Source organism: Rhinolophus sinicus, linkage group LG14 (genome assembly GCF_036562045.2).
Source record: "Rhinolophus sinicus isolate RSC01 linkage group LG14, ASM3656204v1, whole genome shotgun sequence".
NCBI lineage: Eukaryota > Metazoa > Chordata > Mammalia > Chiroptera > Rhinolophidae > Rhinolophus > Rhinolophus sinicus.
The window spans coordinates 11098560-11124535 of NC_133763.1; the positions used below are offsets into that span (position 1 = coordinate 11098560).

General features: G+C 39.1%; 1 protein-coding gene across 2 annotated transcripts in view; it reads left to right on the forward strand.

Annotated features, from left to right (window-relative positions):
* The window catches only part of SLCO5A1 (solute carrier organic anion transporter family member 5A1), a 114848-nt gene that overhangs the window by 52594 nt on the left and 36278 nt on the right, over positions 1 to 25976 (forward strand). The window contains exon 5 of one of the 2 annotated variants that reach the window (XM_019726176.2): positions 10081 to 10245. The exons of the other annotated variant lie outside the window; for it this stretch is intronic. Coding sequence (XP_019581735.2) covers positions 10081 to 10245 — 165 coding nt within the window. The remainder of the gene's footprint in view (positions 1 to 10080; positions 10246 to 25976) is intronic. 2 annotated transcript variants of the gene reach the window in all.

The following is a 25976-nucleotide window of genomic DNA, read 5'->3' on the forward strand; positions in this document are numbered from 1 at the left end:
AGATTTCCTTTTGAGTCAAATCTGAGTTTGAGTCCCAGATCTTTTCTCCCTTGTTCTGTTTTCTGGAGCAAGGCTTGTTTGGGTCTTTATTTTATATATGAAATTTGGATACCAAGATGAGCTTCTTCAGGGAGGAGGTGGAAAGATAACAATAATTAATAACACAATACTTTCTTAGTAAAATAATACTTTCTTAAACAGAAAATGATTTGGCCCATGCTGAATGGCACCCTTTTGGAAAATTCTGTTGCTGAGAATACCGGGAGAAAATATTTTTCAGTTTCCGCCTCCACATTTTTTTTTTCGTTTTTTTTTTTTTTCGCCTCCACGTTTTAATGATAGACATTGGGAGAATCTGACTCACTGTTTCTAGATTCTTATTATAAATTATGCAGGAATAAGACTGTTTTAAAACACCGCAAAGGAGAAAGGAGCATTTTAAGTGTGTCTGCATCACCTTTCCATAAAGAGATTAACATTGATTGCCTCAAAATCTTACTGATAAAAATAAACACTTAAAATATTTAAGTGGATCAATTTTCCTGAGGTTTAAGGTCCAGCATCTTAAAATCTTCCCAATTCAACTTGGTCTTTTCCTAAATAGAAAACTTTTGATGGCAGTTAATCATAAGAATTTTATTTTTGTATCTACTTTTAATTTTTTAAGCTTAATTGCATAGCATTATAAATTAATATAAAACGTAGCCTATTTTTTCTCTGCTAGATTTTGTCTGTGTTGGGGTGCAGTATGTTTACAATACTAACTAAAGGAGTTACTCTGAGGTAAGGAATGGATTTAAGGAGGCTATTGAAAGTTACAGAATTTTGGTCACTACAGGATTATATTGTCATCATTTAATTCAACAATTATTTGCTCTATAGAAGGTGTTGTACTCCATGCTGAGGCAGACGTGAAGGTGAGTGAGCCAGGATTTGCCCTCATAAAGCTTACAGTCTACTGAGGGAGCCAGAACAAGCACAGATGGAAATATGTTAAAGACCGTAAAGGAGGCTAGAGACAGTGGGGTGAGGTTCAAAAGCAGGTGAGGGGACATCTAGTTGAGGGATCAGGAGAGGGTTCATGGAGGAGATGAGATTGGTGATGAGCCTTGGAAGACTGGGAGGATTTCAGTAGGTGGAGGGGGGATGGTGGGAGTATTCCAGTCAGAGAGAGCCAAGGCCAGAAGGTCAGACTGGGTACATGTATTTGAAAATGGTTGGTGTGCTGGATTCGTGTGGCAGAGGCCTGGGTGATGAGGTTGGGAAGGCAAGGTAGGGCCATATTGTGCAGCGAGAGCTTGAGTTAATATCCTTTAAGGGAATTTGTCCCTAATGGGCAGTGGGGCGGTCTGAGTAGACGCTTGGCAGTCCTCTCTCCATCACGTGGATTAGGGAGGGAAAGGAGTGGAATGGAAGGAGGGGGCCCAGGTAGAAAGCCCAAGTGAGAGGTGATGATGGTTTGGGCAGCTAGGGAAGGAAAGGACAGAAGCCTTCGAAACTCATCTCCCTGCTTCTCTCCTGTCTTCTTTCATTTGCTCTCAACTCAGCAGCCAGAAGAATCCTGTTAAAATGCTAGTCCTCTGCTCAAAGCTTCCGTGGTCTTCCCTCTCACTCACAGAAAAGTCCCTTCCCTATATGACCTACTGGGGCTAACTCCTCGTTACCTGTTTGACCCCATCTCCTTCTTGCTGTCCCATTTGTTTGTTCTTTTTCAACCACTTTGGGGTCCTCAAACATGCTAGGCATACTCTCACCTCAGGACCTTTGCACTTGCCATTTCTGGTCTGGGAATGCTGTCCCCCAGATCCCCTCACTTTGAGATGCAACTCCAATGGTCCCTTCTCAATGAGGCCTTGCTTAACCCCTTATTGAAAAATCTCTCCTCTCCTCTCCAAAGCTTCTTCCCTCCTTCTCTCTTTATTCTTCTCTTTAGCATCCATCCCTCTCTAACATACTATGTACTTTACTTGTTTCTATTATTTATTGTCTCCACAATGAGAAAGTGAGCTCCATGAAGGCTGTTTTTTTGTCCATTCATGTTCCCTGATGAATTCACACCACCTAATAGGTACTCAGTACATATTTGATGAATGAATTATTGAATGAGGAGGAAGGAAGAAAGAGGTTGCGTCTACAGGATGTGGCAACTGATATGGGAATGATGGGGAGGGAGGTACCAAAGGTGGCTTCAGGGTTTCAACCTCAGGTAATGAGGAGAGGAACTAGCTGAGAGGGGCAGAAGGAATCACTTCTGAATCGGAGTTGCCTAAGAGCATCCAGAACCATTACATCTGGCCCATAGCTAGTTTTAGAACGAGTGTAGCGTGGAATATATTAGGGTCAATCCTTGACTCAGCAAAGAGGGGTGACCAAAAGCCATGTGACGAGGCCATGTCATCTTAGCCTTCTTGCATATTGCCTTTGCGCCTTTGCTGAGTTGCACTTTAGTTTTATGTTTGCAGCTTTTATTGAAAGCTGTTACTTGGATTTCCCATATTTGCCATAGGAGCTTGGCTCAGTGCCCTCTAAATAAAACCTGATTGTTTGAGAACGGTGGTTCTCAACCTTAGTCTGCTAGGAAGTATCACGAGGGCTTCCTAACACCCCGAGTGCTGGGCCAGGCCTGGGTGGCCTGGGGTGTGGCCGGAGAACCTGCATTTTTAATAAGTTCCCAGGTGTTACTAGCATTGGTGGTCCAGAGACCACGCTGTGAAAATATCTGCTCTAGCACAAAGGGAAAGTTTTGTTTTCTAGGAAGAAATGAGAATGTTTCTGCTAAGGATGATTATACAACTTTAAGCTTTTGGAATCAAATCTGAACCCAAGGAAGGATCTTATAGATATATTTAATTCTTTTCTGTGGTTTCAATGTTCTGCTGTACGTATGTCTTCTCTATTTCTAATTCTTTGTTTCATTCCTCTTTTACATTTAGTTTGTTGTATATATGTTTTCTTGTGATAAGCAGAACGTTTAGATTTGGACCTACAGCTAATGAGGTAAAAGGTAAATAGTAATAGGCCTGGCAAAGAATTCCTAAAAAAGAAAGCACTTTCTTTATACTCAGTGCAAATTTACTGTGGAGTTACTCACCAGAGTAGTATCTACCTAGAAAGAGATATAAAAATACGCATTCGTTCCTCATTTGAACAAGCAGCATACTACTATGGCCGGTAACCACTAATTGAGTATTTTGGGGTCCAATGGCCCCCTTTTCTGTCCACCGTCTGCAGGTAAGTAGCTCAGGAGCTCCATGTACTCACCCAGAGGTGACTGGTGTGCCCGGTTCATCCAGTTCCTTCTGCATTTTTATTGGCCAGCAGGAAATGCCCTTGCCAGTATGTGTGGAATTCTTTCAGGGGGATCCCAAGTGATCATTAGTTTTAAAGAAAATGAGCAGGAATGAAATGAAATGAAAATGAGCAGGGCAGTTGGGTCCTATGTGGGCCATGTTACATATGAAGAGCAAGTTTGGTTTTGCTTTTACAGAAAGACGTGACTAAAAATAGTTTGATGTGGGCCTTTGAGCCACAGCCTTTTGAGCCACTCCTTTTGCTCAGGCCCGCTCCTAACTCTTTGGAGTGTACCATCTCTTCTAATAAATTTCTCTTTCTCTACTTAAAAAAAGAAATAGTTTGATGTTCCTGGGTAACAGTCATCGAAAACTTGTATCTGCTATATGGCCATGAAGTATACAGGATGGTGCAAGACATATAGGCCCTACAGGAAGTTATTAGGAGTTCTCTGCATGGTGATGGTATGTTTCCACCAGCTTGTTGATGCACCAGAAGGCTGAAGAGGATACAAATAGTAAGAACTAAAAGATTAGAGGCAAAGGAAAAACAAAATACTTACCTTAAGTGCTTATAAAAGAAGGGACTCAAGGAATTTTGTGGAGAAATGTGAAAGGAAGTGGTTCTATAACTTGTACAGGATTTTAGTTTATGGAGGTCACTGAGTGGTGACAGGGAGAGGTTAATGCCATTGAAAGAAGAATTTGTTACTTACATTTCCCAAGAGAAGGTAGCACAGTATGCCATGTGCTACCACAGGATTTGGTAAGTAAACAAAAGATAGTAGCAAGGGGAACACCGGGGCCAGAGCCTTAACTGGGGTTTCTTTGAGAAAGACAAGGCAGGGCAGCGTGAACAGCTTCTGACTGGCTAGTCTGAAGAATTCCAGTGAGCTCTGGGCTGCAGGGTGGTGGCTAGTGGTCTGGTACCTGGTGCTCGGTCATGTAGGGCACTTGCTGTCTCTAAGAATGGGTAGTCCAGTCTCTCCTGAGCCAGCAAGATTTTAAAAATGTTAAAACATTATGAAATATAGAAAAATATGTGATTAATGTAAAAGCTTATGTGTTATAGCCGGAGCAGAGTCTCACCTGGCCTGACTCCACTATAATTATCGTACGGGGCTCCCGCCTCCTTCCATCACCTCACACGCTAGAGGCCTTTTCTCGAGCCCTCAAGGCAGAGGACTTGGGTCCTGACTGCATGCTTTGAAAAGCACCCCGCATTCTGGCCATACCATGTTATTTTATAACTTACCAATAAAAATCCCAATTTTTATATAACAAAGACACTCCCCCTTCCCACACACACACTCTGGTGTTTCTAGGTTTTCTTTTTGTCTCTTGATCTAATGTGAATTCTATGCCTTGTTTGTCCATTTAAGTCACCTTTACCTGCTTGTTCACTCGACACTTCCCTCACATGTTACTTTTATTTAAGAAATTGGCATTAGCTAAGACTTTTAGGCAAGAACTAGCCTAGTTCCCAAATATAATTATAATCATGGAGATAGATAGCTGGCAATGTCTATGTTAAGAACACTTCTCTCCTTATTTCTTTTTTTCTTTCACAAATATCTTTATTGAGTGACTACTATAGGATGAAGAACTCAGGATAAATATAGGAACAGTTACAGTCCTTGCCCTCAAAGAGAGGTAGAAAGGAAATAGATGTAACACAATACGTCTTTAAATGAAGGTATGTAGGTGCTAAGGAAGGTTGGAGGAAGAGGAGGAAGAATTCCTAAGTTAGCTGCCCGAGTCAGGAAAGATGTCTCTTGGAGGATGACATACGGCTGCGTGCTTTTAAAATGATAAAATTTCAGGGTTTTTTTCAGAATATGAAAGTAATACATGTTCATGATAGAAAATTTAGAAAATATGAAGAATAAAGTAAAAGTGAGTTGCAATCTCATTCCTGAACATCAATGCTCAAATTTATTTACAATAAAAAATATATTTTGAAACTAGATCGAGGTGGTGATTGCGTACCATGTGAATGTACTGAAAGCCTTTCTGGTTTCAGTGTCATCTTGTCCTTATACTGTGTTTCCCGGAAAATAAGACCTCACCGGAAAGTAAGCCCTAGCATGACTTTTCAGGATGACGTTCCCTGAACATAAGCCCTAATGTGTCTTTTGGAGCAAAACTTAATGTAAGACCTGGTCTTATTTTTGGGGAAACACGGTAATTGAATCTGTAGGATTTCTTAGTATTAGCTGGTTAAAAAAAAGAAAAAAAAGATGATCACTGACATTATTTCATCTCTCCTTCAGCATGCTTTTAATGCCTCTTTGATTTTACAATGACACAGTTATAAATGACACCAAAAAGTTTATCTAAAATATATTCTGTAGCGTAAACATTAGGTAATTGGCTGCAAATTTATGGATTTAGCAACTTCTTTGCTAAGTTATTTTTAAAAAAAAAACACAACTTAGTTTTTAAACTTTGAAATAATTTTGAATGCACATAAAAGCCACAGAAGAAGCACACAGAACTTTCCTTTGCCCGCTGCTCCCCGATCCCCCAATTACTGGCGTTTTTTTGAGTCATCTGAGGTGTTGAAGACATGATATTCTACTGCCCCCTGGAACATCTGCGTGTGTTTCCTAAGGACCAGGACACTCTGGTACGTGACCACAGGGCAGCCATCAAAGGAAATTAACATTGATCCAGTGCTACCATGTAGACCACAAGCCTCCTTCTAATGTCACCAATGATCCCAACAATACCCTTTATGTCCAATCCAATCCGATCCAGGACCGCACGTTGTATTTAGTTGTCCTATCTTTTTGTCTCCTTCAATCTGAAGAAGTTCCGCATTTTTTGTTGTCTCTTATCGCCTTGATCTTTTTCAAAAGTACAAGCCAGTAACTTTATAAAATATCCCTCAACTTGGGTTTAGTGATGTCCCCTCCTTCCTGATTTCTGCCCTCTTGTAGGCATACCTTGGAAATAGTGCTGTGCTCAGTGCATTGTAACCGAGGCCACACAATGTTAATTTGCCTTGTCACCAGTTAGGTGAACTTGTATCATGTGGGCAAGATTGTGTCTGCCAGGTTTCTCCACTCTAAAGTTAATAAGTATATGGCAATGGTACATCAGTAAATACTTTGTAAGTAGTCTGTGTACAGTCGATTCTCGTCATTTGCGGAAGTTGTGTTCTATAAATGCACCGTGAACACTGCACTAGCCAACAGTGAAACATTGCTCTAGGGGAAATACAGAGCTGGATTCCCGTCACAACGTAATGGCCAACCAATTCATATTGAATGTGGTTTCCATGTGTTTCTGTTCAAAGACACCTTATTTAATATGGATTGTTGACTCATTAACATTGAGCCCAGGGCCAGCAGCACAGCAGCTCCTGCCTCAAAGAAGCTACTGGAACACACACATTTCCTCTGTGAGGCACATCACAGCCTCTTGCCCTTAGAAACACTACAGGGCATATCAGCACTATGCTTGGGGTGGGGGGACATTTTAAACAATGAAATCTCCAACAACGCAAGAATGCAAAAAACGTGACACTGTATTGTGAAAAGGACGCTTGTTTACAGTATGAGAGCTGAAACAAGAAGGCCTTGTCTTGTGCAACCTCAGCCAAGAATGTATGTATGCATCCTGAGACTCACATTTTTGTGCCATTCTGAGCATGACCTCCGATGAGCATGCATCCCTAGTATTGATTTTCAGGTTAGAAATAAATTCTGGTGTGTGGGCTAATTTGCAAATACTGAATCTGTGAATAATGAGGACTGACCAGATCTTGTTCCTATTAAACTTACACTTACCATTTTTTCACATCAGTTGAGCTCAAATTGTTCCAGATTTGGCCCCTGGGAATCCTTCATGCTATCTTCCGTCTTTCAGACCTGTCTCCATCATGCTTTGTGCACTTCTTTACTTTTTGGTTCCACAAGATTTTTCCAGGCTCATCTTGTGTTTTCTCTGCCCAAGCTCTAAAGTTAGACATTTCTCCAAGGAGCTCTGGTTCCATTTAGTGGGAAATGGCATTTAGTAACCAAGAACTGGGTGCCAGCTGGGCTCATTGCTACCAGGGTGTCATTACTTCTAAGCCCTGTTAGTAGACAGAGTTAAAAACTGTGTATGTACACACACACACACACACACACACACACACACACACACACACCGATCTAGCACTATCTTTATCTACTTATCTATCTATCTATCTATCTATCTATCTATCTATCTATCTATCTATCTATCTATCTATCTATCATCTATCCCATCTATATCTCATGAATTCATACAAATACGTCCAGTTTCAATCTTATATCTAACTGTCCCCTTTCCATATTTGTAACTCCCTCCTCTGGCAGTTAGAAAACGAACGCCCATTGTTCTCAATGTGTTGACTTATTTGCTCACTCCCCATGTATATAAACAAACTTCCAGCCCCACCAGCCAAAGACACAACTCTGGATACCTGGTCCCCTCCACTCCTGCAGGGCATCGTAGGCTGAAAGTTTAGCCCCATCAAAGGGGAAGGTGGGAGAAAAAAGGAAGCGAACTTGAAGATTTTTATTTTATTTTATTAAATTTATTGGGTGACAGATAAAATTACATAGGTCTCAAGTGTACAATCTGTAATACATCATCTATATGTTGCATTGTGTATTCGCCACCCAGAGTCAGTTCTCCTTCCGTCACCGTATCTTTGACCCCATTTACCCTCTTCTACCCCCCCACCTCCCAAAGTTTTGAAAGTCTGAAATCCTTCTTAAATAAGAGCAGACCTTTTTTTTTTTTTTAATGAAAGAGGAGAGAGAAATACCACATATATTTTTAGTTACCTTTGAAATTAGAAGGTTATTTTACCATTCCAAGTGGGTGTAAATGAAAAGCCAGTTTTCTATAACTACTATCTTTTAAAATATTCATGTTACACATGTTATCTTCTTGGATTAAAAAAATTATTTCATATTTTTCCCCGATGTTTCAAATTTAACACTTTGGCTTTTAATATAGCAGCTAAACTTAATTTAATCTTTAAATCTTGATGTGAAACGTTAACTTTCTAATTTTTAAAATTTGAATATGACATTTTGATGTGCAATGTTTACAAGAGAATACTGGGTAATTTTGTGATGTGTTTTGATTATATTTTTTTTCTGGTGTGTTTATCCATGTAAGAAAAATAAAGTATGCATCTTAATTTTTCTTTTAATTATTATTTAATTATTTAAACTTGACTATTATACCTTTAAAATGAAGGTACAGAACATTACAATTAATTTACATTTAAAAATGATAATAGGGAATAGTCTTGCCTTCCTAAATTTTAAATTCCCATGAATAGGCTATAAATCATAGCTTTAACAACAGTTATTGATTAATTTTTATGAAATGACTTATGTTGTAGCATGTGGAGGTCATTATTCTGATAACTGAGATGACTATACATGTCAAAAATAATGCAGCTTACCTTTTCCATGAAGATACGTAAAGATTACATGAATGTGAATTAATTTTCATTATAAACATGCAAAAATACATAGCTATATATATATATATATATATATATATATATATATAAGAATTTCCTTTTATTCCTCTCTTTACCAATCGTATGCCCATTGACAGAATTTCTTGGTGTTATATATGTTGAGAAGTATACATTTGACTGTATATAAATACATTCTTTGGCTTGTTTGATTTTTACTTAAATATTACATATAAATATATAATATTTGTGTATGTGTAAAAATATTAAATATTAAATATAAATATATATTTACACGCACATATGTGTATATTTCTGTAGCAGCTGGCTTTATTCATTAATAAAAATATTTCTTGGAGTTCCTTTGATGCCAGTACATGAAGCTTATTTCAGTTTTAGCTACTGCATGGTATGTCTTTATATGGCTGTGCCACAATTTAAACACTTTCCATTGATGGACATTTACAGTCCCCCCCCCCAAAATTTTGCTGTTATAAACAATGACGACGTGAAAATTCTTGCACGTACATCTTGAAGCATACATATGGCGAGTTTCGTGAATAAATACCTACTGGAGGGAGAGACCTCTTTCTCTCTGTGAGAAGCAGCTGGGCAGACGCCAAGGCCGCAGCTCTGGTCTCTCCTGCTACTTTGGAAATCATTTCACTTTGTTCCCAAGTCCCTGGGAGGGTCTGACCCGGTGGTCTCGTTGCTTGTGCCCTTCTAGCTGTATTATTTCCCGTATCCTACTGAGGCTGGAAGATCACATACCCAACGTCATGGAACAATTCCTCTGCTGTAGGCTGAAGAGTGATGAGAACTAACGTCTGCAGTGCCGGGTCAGTGAGACGGCAAATCCTCAGTGCATCTGCTCAAGGAAGTGCTAGTTGGGTGAAGTGGAAACTGATTTAGGACTGTTTTTGCCGGTCCTTTCCATGTTTAGTAGACTTGGAGTCCTCACAAAGAATAATATTGTTTTCATCAGTAAAAATGCAAGCAATTTCTTTTAAACAGTTTTTGAAACAGGAAGTCAGAGGTTGGGTACTTCTTGTAAGGATATTTGTATGTGGGTATGTTTTTCGATATTTTATTTCATTTCCTTATCCTCGTTGAACATTTGAAAAAAGACCCCACATCTAGTTAATACAGGGAATAATTTCTAATCGGTCATCAGGGTTTTCTATTTTTATTCTCTATTCCGTAATATTCTCAAATGTTGCTGAATGGCTATTTCCAGTTCATTTCAAAAACAATTTCAGTTTTCTTTTCTTTTCCATCCCTTGTTTATAACATTCATTTGTCATTTTTGTCATTTTGTAGACCTACCAAGAGCAGCTGTCAGGATCTTAAGCAACATGACATTCCTTTTTGTGAGTTTGTCATACACAGCTGAGAGTGCCATTGTAACTGCTTTCATTACCTTCATTCCCAAGTTCATCGAGTCACAGTTTGGTATCCCGGCTTCCAATGCCAGCATCTACACTGGTAAGGCCCTGCTGTGAGAGCGCCTGCAAAACATGATCATTTGTGACCACTAAGCTAAAATGCAATGAGTGAAGAGAACTAACTTTCATTCTAACATCAAAGTGTTAAATACGTTCATTAACAGCTATCCGCCTACCTCCCCCGACCCCCCAAATTTGAGGAGGAGGAAGTCTTTAAATGTTTTCTCTTTGATTCAGATCGTATTACTGTTACTTATTGCGTGACATTTTTCCCAACTGTGTTTTGGAAAGGGAGAACTTTGCATATTTATGTTTTTATGGTTCGCAGTTGAAAAGAATGAAATAGACAGTGGCATTCAAAATGTGAATTTGAATAAATCTTTTCATGGGTTGGCATGAGTCTTATAGTGTTAGGTTTTTAAACATGGATAATTGGAAATATAGATCAGTTCTACGGTAGCAGAATTACCCTTTCATAAGTGTGAACAGATTTTTATCTAATTACTGGAGATGCTTGAGTTTAGAAAGGAAATCTATGAATTTTGTTTTAGAAGATCTTTCATGTCTGAGAAAACTGATATTTAGGAGTCTTTGATACATGTATCTATAGTGCTCAAATATGTTTTCCTAGCAAACTGTGCGCTCAGAAATGTGGGGACTTCAATTCTCAGACATTGGGGGAATTTTAGGTGTATCGTATGATATTCTGGGTATTTCCTTAATAGTTTTAAAGATGGTCAAACGATTGTATCTACCTAAGGCTCAAAATATTAATGAACTATATTTAAACAGTTAAGTGGAGAATTACGGTAACTTTTCCAATGACTTTGGCTACCACTTTCTCCTCCATGTCCACAGTCAAACCCAGCAATCATGAATTATCTGAAAATTAACAGGCAAAATTATATTGTAGAAAGAAACTGTTGACTTGAAATATTTGGGTAATCACTTTGTTCTCTCTTTCACGTTGCACATAGAGATATACATAATTGGGTTGTGGGTCCATGATAGGAAATTTTGTGTATAGAGTACTCTGCTCTGGACCACTGTATTAATTGTGACCTAATAATATGTTTTTCTTTCTCTTAGTTTTCAAAAATATTTTCCTTATGTTAAGGTAAAATTGCTAGGTTACAGTTTGGTTGTAAGAAAATTTGACCCGCCCATTTCTAGTTTAATTCTTATATGTACCCTTTGTTGAGCACCCATTCAGCAGGGAATCCAAGATCTGGCTTGTATAATAGCTAGATTTGAAGCCCCATAGCTGTTATATGTAGGGTAGCCTCAAGTAGTTCCCAAACTAAGTTTCAATATTAAAAGTGTTACTGGAAAGGAGATTTGTAGCCAATAAATTTGGAACTTGCTGAGTTAAACAAAGTGTTATAGAGTTCTTTGCTGCAGGACTTCTCATAACTCGTACTATGCTAGTGTGCATTATGAAACTCCCACAGGAAGATTCAGACGGCACAAATTCATTTGACCATGAAATCCAATTTTTTAGAGGCATTTTTCTCATGCACAGTGTTCCTTAGGACACACCTTGGGAAACACTGCTCGTCTATCCTGTGTGTCCAGACAGACTAAGGGGCAGAGCTGTCTGGGTCATCCCATTTCCTTCCAGATGCGCCATTCTGATCTACTGGGACAGTGGTACGGTGCCAAGCTACGTAGGAATTGATGGGTAATGGACACCTATTGACCAGGCCACCTTTTAATTACTATAGAGGCAGAGGCTAGACAACTCATGGAAAATGGAGTAAAGGGTTCAGCTGGACCTGGGGTGTTGGGCTGAAGAATTCTGTAGTGGCACGATCAAGGCAATTGTCACTGAGTATGACCCCTTGGCAAAGAGGGGGCTGGACTGAGTAAAGCTGACTCGTGGAATTTGTTTGTCCCGTGTTCCGACAGCAGGAGGACAGAAGCAATAGCACAAAGTGCCAATTCCTTTCTGTGTTTTTTTTTCTTTTTCCTTTTTTTCCATTCTGGTTTTATCATCAGCGTTTTTTTGGGATCGTTGCCAGTACAATTTAGACAGTGTATGATGGTTTTCTGTTTTCTGATAAAAGACTTTTTATTCCCAGTTCACATACTTTTTCTTTCCTTTCCAGACTGATAACAAATAATAAGAGTCAAGAGATATTCAGATTCATTAAGAGTCGAGGGTGGCCGGTCATTACAGGAAGATTCAACAAGGATTATAATTCTTTTTAAGACTCACCTTGATTTTCTGAATGTTTATCAATTAAATCCTTCTTACTCTCTGAGCAGAGATTTGTATTTTTTAAGGACCTATTTAATTTAATCTTTTGTTCTCTAAATCTTTTCCTGTGCATGTAAGTGACATGGAGAATTAAGAAATGTACCTGGAAAAGAATTTAAAAATAATTTTAATTTCTTACCTGACAAAGTTTTTGACTTAAAGTTCTTTTTTCATTAAAAATATTATTTGGATAAATACCTTAACCGTCCATTACAATTTGCTTGTGTTGTTATATAGTAGAAATGAAACTTTGTACACGTATCAAAAACAGGACTTTGCTCACTCTCCTGCATAGTCATTGAACACCAGCTCTGTGCACACGCTGTGTGTGTGTGTGTGTGTGTGTGTGTAACAACTCAAACCAGGATCTTAAGTTGCTTACAGATCTAAGAGGAGAGAGAAAGCTTATAAAATAAGTTTAGAAAAAGTTGTTTTAATACATTAATAGAAGATTTGGGTTGCAGAGATCATTTTGGCTGGTGGAGGAGTGGTGTGTTTGAATTACATTTCATGATGCTTTTAACCAAGCTTTTAAGAAAAAGTAGATGTGGGGACAGAGTCCCTGAGAACATTTTCCAGGCTCTCAGATTCCTGTGGAAAGGTGCTGGCTTGGGTAGTAGATGGCCATCAGCTGTGGCTAATTGGCCATCAGCTGTAACCAGTTAGTCAATTGGCCACTGATACAACTGCTGTGACTGCATTGGTTGGTTGGTTGGTTGGCAGAAAAGTGGATGGCGGATTGAGGGTCATGTGGCTACTACTTCCTATGTGAGTCTCGCCTGGCTGCCAGCGAGACAGGGATGCAGGAAGACCCCCTGTTGGAATACTGGTGGATGTTTGCTTCCTGTGTCTCCAACCCAGCCGCCAGTGAGACAATAGTGGTATGACTCCCCTACCTATGGCTCCTTGGGTGTTCCTTTTTGGCCTCACCATGTCCTGTGTTCTTATGTGGGGAGTGGGAGCAGAGGCCCTGCGTGACGCCTTGCGTGACAGTAGAATTCGACTATTTGGAGTTTAGGCGGAAGGCATTTATTCCCTGTGGAGGACCAGCTTGAACAAAGGCAAGAAACGGGAGGATAAGGCTTGTTTTCTCCCCTTCTTCCTGCAAAGAGCACTTTGTTTCCTAGGAAAGAAACAGACAGGATTCTAAAGGCAAGCTGGTGGGGGTGGGGGTGGGGGCTCGAGGGTGAGATGAATGCTTTCTAGTATTGGGGATAGGAAATCTGCTCAAGGGCTTTCAGCACCACTGGGCTCAGATTGCAATCACATTGGGGACACCTGTGCTCTGGGGGGAGGTGGTGACCCCAGCGTCTGATGAGGGCGTCATCGAAACACCTTAATTGACCCCGTTTGTTTTTATCTATGCAACCGTGGATCTGTGTTCTCGCTGTAATTTTCCCTTTTGTGGTCTTTCTGCTAAACTGTTTAGGGTCGCGTTTATTGATTGAAATGAAAAATTATGAAGTTAACATTTTGGAAAATCCTGAAATGGGAAGAGCCCTGAAGGAGGAGTTAGAGTGGCTTTGCATCGAGCCCCTGCTGGTCCCTGGCTGTGTGACTCTCGGGAGTCACTTAACTCCCTCAACTTCAGCTAAAACTGAAGTTTATCTGTATAACGAGGGTAATTTCTCCCGTCTCCATGTGTCAGTGTTGTTGCGAGGACCAAATGGAGAGTGAAGAGTGATTTGTTCTGAGACTTAACTAATGTCAAATAGGTATGACAAGATACATGGGAAAATATAACTTAATCATATAGGAAAGAAAATTATTATTTATGAAGATGATGACAGCATCTTCTGTTGGCAGTCATGCAGCTTGAACAGGTCAGAAAACAAAACCTCTGTAATGATGACAATAATAAAACAACTGCTGACATTTATTGAGTGTTTACTAAGTAGAAGACACTAAGCATTTTTATATGAATAACATCATTTACTCCAGGTAACTAATGCTCATGCTGTGGGGGTTATTGATTGTGTCCATTTTCCAGATAAGGAAACAGAAGTCAAGAGAGGTTTAAATAACTGACTTAAAGACATGCAAGTAGCGAGAGCCAGGACGCTAGAGATTGTACTCTTTGGAGTATATATATCCGTATGTCATTTTTATTGAAATATTATAGTAGGCATATGCTAATATTATCTGCAGTCAGTTTTTTTCTTTTTTAACTATTTCCAGAGAAATAATATTCTGATGAAGATTCAACTTCCATCCATTCTACAGCAGGCTTTGCCACTGAGCGCTGGTCACTAAATTCGTTTTCAGAGCACTGTGGTCTTTGAGTATCACCTTTGCTTTCCTGGGATCCGGCCCTTTGGTGTGCAGAATTATGAAGAGTTAGACATTAATTGTCTTTACAAGAGAAGTAGCCTTGGAACACTCTGTTTTGTTTTCCATTGGAGAATAACCAAGATACTTATTTCTGTAGTAAGGGGATTAGGTCAGAGTGTGATTTTTTTTTTTTTTTTAAGATTTTTTTTTTTTTTAAATTGGGTCAGGGGAACAGGACTTTATTGGGGAACAGTGTGTACTTCCAGGACTTTTTTCCAAGTCAAGTTGTTGTCCTTTCAATCTTAGTTGTGGAGGGTGCCGTTCAGCTTCAAGTCGTTCTTTCAGTCCTGCCAACTGAGCCATCTGGGAGGCAGCTCAGCTCAAGGTGCCGTGTTCAATCTTAGTTGCTGGGGGCAGAGCCCACCATCCCTTGCCAGAGTCGAGGAGTTGAATGGGCAACCTTGTGGTTGAAAGCCCACTGGCCCATGTGGGAATCGAACCGGCAGCCTTTGGAGTTAGGAGCACGGAGCTCCAACCACCTGAGTCACCGGGCTGGCCCTGATTTTTTTTTTTTAGAAATTAATTTTTATGGTTGTCTAATTAAGCAAATACTTGCCATTCGTCTTCAGACACTGATTTGGGGTTTTTGTTGATGAGATTCAAAGTGGTCCCACTGAACTCACATTATAGCCTTTGGGAGTCTTTAGATACAGACGAGGCATGATCATGCTTTGCTAGTTTCGTTCTTCTGAGGGCAGGAACCGCCTTTTCATGGTTCTTTAACTTTATGAGTAGTTTTAAAAATCCATTTTTGTACTAATTTTATAAATGTATAGTATATATAGATTTTTAAAAAAATATATTGAAACTAAAATTGTAAATGCAAATAGACTATCTTAGGTATGGATGTACTTAGCATCACTGCCCATTTCCAAGGTCAGGCAATGACATTTGACTCCGTGAGACATGTGCATGTGCAAACATGATGTGCTGTGGGAGAGAAAAGGGAGGTCCCTGCAAATCCATTTCCTGCCACAGCTGCTAGCCTTCTCCCTGCCACAGTTTTAAATAATCTTGACGTGAATACAGGCTGTTAGGAACTAAGAGTGTCAATTGGAGGCTTTTTGTCTTTTGGGCAGAGAGGTATTTATCACACTAAATTACATTTGTTTTTCTTCAATGCTAATTGGAACTTCTGTAGAAGATTATAGTAGACAATAAGTCAAGATGCTCAGATTCTATTCGTTCACTAACTAATTAATTTGGGACACGTTTGAGTGCCTACCATGTGACAAGTGCTTAGCCAATGCACTAAGGGTGACAGTTAAATAGGACTCATTGCTTAAGACTCAGGGGATCCAAAAAGACCATATTTACACAAAGATACTGTATGATAACAGATTAAAGTAAGAATTTATTTTGCAGCCACAGGCCATCTCTGAACAGCATGGCAGGACCCACGCTCTCTTTTACGTAAGGCACCACCTCTGTGTGCATGGAACACCCAAGAACCAGAGTTCAAAATGGAGTCTCAGCTGGTCGTTTTAATCATTTTATAGTACTTTTAGTATTTTTAAATATGTTTGAAGAGTTTTACGTTTTCCCTATTTGGCTGGTCACATAGATTCCTGCTCCATAACCAGCCTCCAGGGGGTCTTAGACCTGCTGCAAACCATCATGGTCAGTGTCATCAAAAACAATGGCGCCAGGCTGGGACGAACCACCTCAAACACAACAACACTATTAATCAATGTGTTTCACACTTTCTTTTTTTTTTTCAGTTGCACTTTTTTTTTTTTTTTTTAGTTTCAGGTGTACAAAGCAACATACTAGTTGGACATTTACACCCCTCACAAAGTGATAACCTCCCTCCCCCAAGCTACTACCCCTCTGCCATCGTATATACCTGTTACAATACCCTTGACTCTTCCTGATGCTATAACTCCCTCTCCCCTGACTACACATATGTATATGTTAGTTCAGTAGGAGGCTGAGGTTGACTCGGGCTGCTGAAGTTACCCTTTAGGGCTACCCCAGGGCCATGGCAGTATCTACGCTAGCCAGCAGCTCTGCCCTCATGCTCTCACTCACCGTGTGACTTCAGACTTACCCGTTTTGCTCTTTAGGTCTATTTTCTAACCTAGGAAACAATAATTTGGACTGGAATGAACTCTCTGACTTCTTCCTGCCCTCACATCTTAGCTTAAGTAATTTTCCCAAAGCCGCATGCACCAATTCTTACATTCTCCCTAGAGTTATATTATTTCTTACAAGGAGAGTAGTTACTATCCGTTCATCCCTGTGGTATTTTTCTAGCATTGTTTCACCACACCCTTTGGCCGTGTCCAGCGCCCACATTATCTGGTTTCCCTTGCTGTGGAGCCTGATATAGTCCGCAGACCTCTCTTTGAGCCCTAGATCCGTAACTTAACTAAATGCGTGATTTTTAGCCAAGTCAGTTAACCACTCTGTTTCAGTTTCTCATTTGTAAATGCGAGTGATCATATCCCAGGGCTAGTGAAAAAAATTAAATGACATAATGATATCTTACAGCATTTGTCGAATATACAAGTAGTAGATACTCAATGAAAATTAGTTTCCTCCCTCTTATGTGGTGAGACAGTTTAAATGTAAAGCCCCATGAAAAAGTTGTGTTCGGTTTTCTGCTTTAAAACAAACTTTGTATTAATCATCGGTCTAATTTAGAGTGGTAACTTGGAGGTATTTTGTTAAATCCCACCTGTTAAGAGAAGTCATATACTCAAACGAAATTGTAAGGAGGGACAGTTTTAGTCTTAAGCACAGCAGTCAAAGCATCAGGAATCTCCTAGGGCAGGACCAGCAGGGGCTGTTGGGAGGTGTTCATATCACCGTACCTGTGACCCCTCTCTCTCTTTCTTTGACTTGCCCTAAATCAGGTCACCTGCTTGCCCCGTTATCCAAATGCCCATTATTTCTTTTGTGAGCCTTTCCCTTCATTTCCCAATGTTCGGAGTAAAAATTTACATTCTAGCAAATATGTACAGTGACCAATACATTTACAAAACACTGTGTGGAACTCATAGCTTTTTACATGTTTGATGTGCTGTGATCCTTGGCGGTCATGATTCTTTCTGATGCTCCAGTTGTCCAGGTTTGGCAACTGGGAGCCCCTTCAAGTTAGCTCCTAGATCCTTTGGCACCTCCTCAGGTGTCTTTGTAGTTTCCAGCAAGACAAAAGATGGCTTGTTTATCTTGTTTCCTGCCCTAGACCTACGATCCATCGGTCAGATTTCTCTAAGGAGCCCTGGTTCCTTTTGGAGGAAATGGTATTTGGATATTACCATCTGGACACTAGGGGTGCTCAGTGCTACAAAGTTGTCACTGTTTCTAGGACTTGTTAATAAAAAGAGAAAAATAAGTCATGAGGTTATACTGATATTTCTGCTTCACATTTAAGGTGACAGGTTATTGCGTCTTTGATGTGATATTGTATCTCTTTGCTCTAATGCTGAAAATCTTTTTTGCTAATGTCTTTAACATAATTACCTTATATGTGTATCTGTGTGTGTATAATAGTGTCAAACCAACTATCAGTATTATTACTATGAACTACAAAATGCAGTTTTAGACTTTTGCGGTTCTTTTTTGTCTGGAGGCTATCTCTTACAGGTGTGCAAAATCCTGTGACCTTAAGTTATTTGAAATAATTCTTCTCTGTTTCCTTACGCCAGCAATCTTATATGCTGTGGAATTTATTTGCTTTCAGATTTTAGGGATTACTTATTTTTAAGTTAAATCAATTTTTTTGATTGTGTACGACATTCGTATGATTTGAAAGTCAAAACCATAAAACAAAGGACATTCAGAGAGATCTTGCTTTCATCCCACTTTCCTCCAATTCTCTCTGTCTGTCCATAGTAGCATTTTATTAGTTCATCTCTCTCGTTTCTTTTTGAATATGTTAGTAAATATGTGTATTAAATATGCAATATATGTAATGTATACATCAGTATCTTATATTAGTATTTCCCCCTTTCTTACCCCAAAGTTGGTATACTGTGCCCTGTGTTCTGCACTTGCTCATTTCTTTACAGCCACACTGTACTCTATCGTGTGCAACTACCACAGTCTATTTTGTCCTCTATTGGCAGACATTGGGTTGTTTCCATTCTTTTGTTACAATGACACATAGTATCGTGATCTGTATAAGTCATTGCATACTAAATAGCCAATTTGTCTAATATGCTTATTTCTTTTTTAACTTTTTAGTTTTCATTGTCCCACTTTCAGTTTGCCTTAATGCTGGCAGAGAAGTTGATTGCAGTCAGGGGAGGGAGACTGAGAACCAACCCATGGATATATTTGTCATATAATACTCCGTCCTCCCTCACCCCCAAGGTGTAGCATTTACCATCAGATTGTTATAAAGCTCAAAATAGAATCTTTATGAAACCACTTTGAAAAATCGATGTAGCTTTTGGGAATCCAAATCCAATTGGAGTCTTTCCTTCAGTATGAGCCTGTGCCGTGATGGCAAAGCAGGTGACTTTGGTTTGGCTTCCACCCTGAGCTAAGCCCACTGACACAGAGGGGCTTTCTATGCATGGTTTGCAGTCGTCCCTGCAGTATTGCACTGGACGTCCTACTCTGTCCAGCGTCGACTTGACGAAACTGAGGTGTGTAGGGCAGGTTTTGCAAACTGTACCCTCAGAAATCCATAATATAGGTCCATGGTATGTAGATTGAGCTGGTCCTCAGGGAAGCTGCTTACATGTTAGAATTTTTATTTCATTAATTCTTTCCCCTCCAACTTTTCATGTGTGGGGTAAGATGTATAGTACAGTAGTTATAAGGATCAGTTTTGGAGGCAGATACATCTTGTTGAAATTCTTGTTCCATCCATCCATCCATCCATCCATCCATCCATCCATCCATCCATCCATAAATATTAATAAAGCTTCTGCTATGGGCCTGGCAGTTTTTGCCAGGTGCTGGAAAAGCCATGATGAGAACACAGAGGGTGCCACCCTCAAGGACCTTGTAGTGCAGTGACCTGGCAGGCTGCCTGTGACCCTGCACAAGGTCGTTCACGTTTATGAGAGTTACAGGTGGTGAGGATTCAATGAGGGAATGTAGGTAGTGTGTTAGCACAGTGTTTTGGAAGCAGCTATTAGTGATAACTGCAATACCCACTTTATGAGACACTCCGGAAAAGGAATCGAAGGCAGAAGACTGAAGCGGGGACTTAGGACATGTAGAGACAGTCTTAGGAAAGAGAATGGGGGCGGGGGAGAATGGATTCGAAGAGTAAGGAGAGAGAATGTGTGGCTAACAGGAAGTGGGAAAATGAAAGAGAAGGCTGGAGACTGGATACTAATGTGAAGAGCTGAGGGATGGTTTCATCTGACCTGAAGGAGGCTTGCAGATGAAATATAAATGTTAATAGGGCAGTTGCTTCAAGAGTGTAACACATTGTACGCGGAACTGATTTCAGCTGAGGCAGTGTGGAGCTAGGGTCAAATCTTTATATCTCTGATTTATTCATTCTCCGTTTAATTTTCAACCTCAAATAGGTATATTTTTCACAAATCTTGGGGGAAGAAAGACATTTTAAGTGTTTTAATTTCATATATTTGAGCAAAGTGCCGTGAAATGTCAGTTGACCAACTCTCTCAATTACATGAAACGTTTTTGTTTTGCTTTTTACCTGATCAATAGCCCAGTGCTTATGTTGGGGCTTTGTTTTCCACGTGTGCACACACTCACACATGGAGAGAGAAAGAGAGAGAGAAGCAGACAGAGCAGGAGTCACTTATGTATAAAAGTTAGTTGGGAAAGATTAGGGAGATTTTCAAAAGGACTGAGAACCCAGGGGAAAGACTGAAGTGTCAGGAGCCAATGTAAGCGAATTTCTGCTACTTAGTGCATCCTGGTTAAATCAGCATCTGAGGAACACCCCACAGAGTTGATGAATGATGGAATGTAAACATTTGTCTTTCTGGCCCTCAGTCTCATCTTTGGAGTGAGGGATTGAATTAGATGACCTTTCACCAAAGATCAACTAACAAATATCCCACCAGCCCTGCAAAATCCTCTGATTTTTGTGAGCAATTTCTTTTTCGAGGCATTCAAGGTAGTCATTGTGTAATTTAACTTTAGATATATGTAATACCTTTTCCTTGCTTGTTTAGATTTCACACACACACACACGCACACACACACACACACACACTCACTATATACACATATACATACAAATGTGTGTGTGTAGGTAGAGAGAGACATAGATTATTTTTTCTCCTTTGGTGCATGTGAGGGAATGAGGTTGAATTGCTTCACCTTTTGCTTTTTTTTGGCGGGACCATTAAGGACCAAGGTAACTTGATGATTTAATTTCTCCTTTTGGGAACTCAGAAACATTTTACCAGGCATCTTCCACTTTAACAGGTACATACCCTGCTTTAGTGAGGTGACCCCTACCTGCTTTGTAGTGAGCCAACATGTTGTAAGAGAAAGGTTATGGATTTTGGACCCGGAAGTTCTGCGTTCAAGAGGTGCCTCTGCCATTTATTTGCCGTGGAACCTTGAATGAGTTAAGTAATTTCTCCGGCCTCAGTTTTAGCAGCTGTGAAATGGTGTAATCATTCATTTTGCAGGGCTGTGGAAGTTTTAAAAAGTTAAAAATTACTTCTTCAGTGTAAAGAACAACATAAATAAGAAATATTAATGAGAATGATCCTGGCTTTCCTCTCTATTCAAATATCCCGTCCTCCAATAGGACAGCAGATTCAGGATTATTGTAGAAGCAGATGAGGAAGGGAGGGAAGTCAGGGATGCAGTGTAATGTTACCCCAGTTTTATAGGTAGATAAATAAAGGTATAGGCTCTGCATATGGATCCATGGTCCCACAGGTAGCAGCATTCTGGGAGGGCTAGAGACAAACTGTTCTGTCTCCCCGCTCGTGCTACCATCTCTCATTTCCTCAGAACTGCTTTCTGTTAACTCATAAACACTCACGTCCAGAGCTAATGAATATCTCAGCTAAAGTATGGCCAGGATACAGTTATTACCACACTATAAGTAGGAAGTAGCTTAGTCTTTTCAACTAAATAATGAAACAGGTGCTTGAACCTTACTAAAAGTTGCAGTAATATCCTTTTGTAACCTGAGCCATCTCACAATGGACCACGGAAGATTTGCTGTGCTGCCAGGCTCCAATTCCCATTGTGGCATCTTTGCATTGGCCAGAAGGCAGAACATTTGGATATGTTACTGTTAGACTGATTGGATTTCAGACTAATAATTAATTTTTTCAAGTCATTGTATTGAAATTTCCCTATCTCTCTTTGAAACGAGTGTAACATGTGCTTTTTTTTTTTTTTATTAGCGTGGGTATTTAGAAACATAGGTGCACATTTCTCTCATCTGTGCAAGGAACAATTTGTATATAACTGTTTTATATCGAGTAGTTCGATAGTTTGTGACATCTTCCTTAAATGTGGTCAAAATATCATCCATGTAAAGACCAAACCCTCTTGGAAATGCGATTGATCGTGGTGCAATCACTCAGAAGTGAAGTGGAGTAGGAATGTTATATAAATGTCCATGTCTTTTGGTAAGATTTTCCAATAGGACATCTGTACTCATGGCATGACAAGTTTTTCTTTGTTCTTTTAGCCTTGCTGTCAGAGACAGTTATTCGTGCCATCAGTGGGTTGATAGTTGTAGTTATGAAATAGAGATATCGTGTATATATATCAGCAAACTTTCAATTTATACTTAAAACGTTTGTTTATTTAAAAAGAGTCATGACATTACCTTTGCTGAGCAGAACATTCTGCACACTAATTGAAGATTTTTAGGGTGAATGTTTAAAATATTTAAGAAAACAACTTTACAAGTTGCCTTACGTGTTGTAGAAGCATCAGGTGCATTTTTAGTGCTGACGACTAATAATAGATAAGTCTTATTTGTCATTAGATCCGATTCCCAAGAATCTCGGAGCAAGGTGCCAGGAGAAATTTTGTGTTACTATTCACTGTCTGCCCTGTGGAGAATTTTGTTCTATGCTGTGCACTCCCTGCCTGTCTGGGGTCATAACCTAGGGACACTGTGTCCATTCCCTAAATTCACTAAGTGATTACTGAGCACCTACCATTTAGCAAGCGACTCTGATGGACATGATGGCATATATGAAGATGAATGAAAGGGTTTTTGTAAAGGAAAAAAATGGAAGAAGTAGTGTGGATTGATTTCATATTATGGAGAACTTTGAGTTCCTAGTGGAAGACTTTTTAGATCAGTAATTAATAGAAAATAGGGACCTAATTTTTTTTCAAAGAAAGACTGCCACAATCCTGTTAGTTTCAATGGGATTATTATTTTATGGCGTTCCACTTAATTGAATTGATATTCATAAACTGTGATATTTTTTAGTCACTTGGTATATGCTTCTGTTTCTAAAATGCATACTCAATTGTTCTAAATAATTGAACACCTATCCCATTTTTTTGCAAGGGGCGGATATCAAACAAAGACATTATGTAATTCTTCTTAGTTACCTTTTCTATTGGTTCATAATCCTGTTCCTGTGTTTTTTTAAAATATCAACCTCCCGTGTCAAATCCTTTTTTTTTCTGAGGAATGTAAGGAATAAGTGAATAAAATATTAGCTATAAGAAACACACACAATAATACATACATACATTTACACACACACACCACATATGTTAACAAATTTCAGCCGTTTTATATTGAGGGTTTGAGTTTGTTTTAGGCAACAGTGTTTAACTAGAAAAATTAAATAGGAATTAGATTAGGTTTCAACTTTAGAAGAACAATGGATTTGGGATTCAGGTAACGGATTTCTTGTCTCAAACCTGAAAGAATTCTGGCTTGGAAATCAGATTTGTGTCCTGGCTCTGCTCTCTTAGCTTGGTGATGTCATTCACATGTCTTATTTTCTTTACTGTAAAATTTTATGGAACATGGGGATAAATAGTAATCCATCTTGTGAGATAAGACTAAGTGGAGGGTGCTTTAAGACTTCAAATGCATGATATACTGTCATGATGATTATATTATCATTTTATTTTTCTCAAAGTCCGTTTCCTTATCTGTATAAGGCGACAATACTTGCTCACAGCTGTTATGTCGCTCAATTATGTAATTGATCTGAATGTGCTTTAAAAAAATCTATAAAGTTTATTTCTCTCAGATGATGTTAGGTTGTTGCTGCTAATTTTGGTTAAAGTGGTAATCAGCTTGCTCTAACATTAAACCTTTCATCACAGTATTTATTTCTTGGTGTGTACCTCACGATTCAAGATATACGTAAGATTCTTTGAGAGGAATTTTGAAGGGTTTTCTACTGCTTTAGGTGGAAAGTTAGTCTAAAACCCTTCTGTATCTGAAATAAATCGAATTTGGAAGAATTAAAAATACAGTGAGTTTCTATAAATAAAAAAATATTTTTACTTTTACTTTTAGAATAAAACTGAGCATCCTTTCCCAGGGAAAATAAGTGGCTTAAGTAGTTGGGAAAAAAGAATCACACAAAGAAAATACCAAACTTTGTAAAGTAAGTGTATGTTTATGGGAGTGTTAGCCTCATATAAATGTAGAAAAAGCATTGGATTTAGATTCAGAACACTAGAGTCTAGGGTAGTGTTCTGGCCTAGCCAATGGCTAACAAGCCACTGATTCAGGTCAAGTTTTAAATCTATTCAGAGGCTTTTTTTTTTTGTGTGTGTGTGTGTTCATGTATAAAATGAGGGTGTTGAAGAGATACTCTCTGAGCTCCTGTGTTAATTTAGGATTCCTTTTTTTTTTTTTAGAATATCAGAAACTCATAGTAACCAGGTTTAAACAAAATAGATCATTATGTCTCCCTCACAAAAACCTGGACATAGGTAGCACTGTTTCTGCTCCATCACGGACTCTTGTCCTGAAGATCCAAAGGTGAGGTTCAGCTGTCATCTAAGCACTCCAAGCAGCAGTCTAGTAGGAGAGGAGAAGAAAGGCGGGGATGGATGTACGACTTTTGTGGACATCACATTGGCCAGAACTTACCACATGGACACATCTCATTGCAAGGGAGTCTGGGAAATGCAGTTGGCATTTCAGGTGTCCATAGTCATTACTCTAGAATAGGGATCATGGGCCAAATTTAGCCTGCTGTTTATTGTAAATAAAATTTTATTGAAACATAGTTATGCCCATTTGTTTACACAAGTCTATGACTGCTTTCGCACTACAACAGCAGTTATAAGAGGTACTGTCTGGCCCACAAAGTGGAAAATATTTACAATCCAACCCTTATTCAAACAAACAAACAAACAAACAAACAAACAGACAAAAACAACTTGTTGAACCCTGCTCTAGAAGAAAGAAAGGTAGTCATCAGGGGACAAGTAGCAGTCTCTGCCACAGCTCCCTTCCAAATTCTGATTCAAGGATAACAAACAAACAAAAAACCCAAGCAATTTCATATGACGTAGGAAGAATTGCGAAGATGTCAGTAAACACTAACACACATTCTAGCAATTACTAGAACACAAAGTTGTTTCTTGCTCGAACAGCTGAAACTTGAGTTATGCCTGTTAAATCGTCTTCTTTTTTAGTCTGTCCACTTCCCCCATCTTATGATTGCTTTTGGTTCCAGCCCAGTTATCTAAGATGTCAGCTACTCCTCTCTAGCTTTGAGTAAAAAACTATGTAATTTGGCATGTGTCTTGCATATCCTTCATTTTGGTGACAATAAAAATGTGAAAAGCTGCAGGGATACTGGTGAACCCCTCCTAGTGTAATATCTGGGGTTGACAGTGAACTGCTGGCCATCGTCCTGTGAGAGGAGAACGATGGGTATTAGTCAGGAAATATATTACATTGGCTATTGCTACACTGTGTTTTTTTTCCTTTGCTGGTTCACACATGTCATTTGGGGTGAAATTTAAAATAGTTATTGCATTTTCTTATTCTTTTAGCTTTTCAAGATGTATTATTGTCTTCCAAAGAGAACTTTTATTTGGAAATGTGTGATTTTCATTATTCAAAACCAAGAATAGATAAGGTCTGAATAATAAGGGGAGGAGACTGTTTTGCTGAGAGATTTTGAGACCGATCAGTTGGCAGAGCTTGTTATTACATGAGGAAGGCACACAGGAACCATGTAGTCGGTTTTTGTTTTTTTTCCTAATACTTTCTACCCAGTGACTACTTTTCATAAGTTTGATTGATTAATGGATTTCTGAAACCT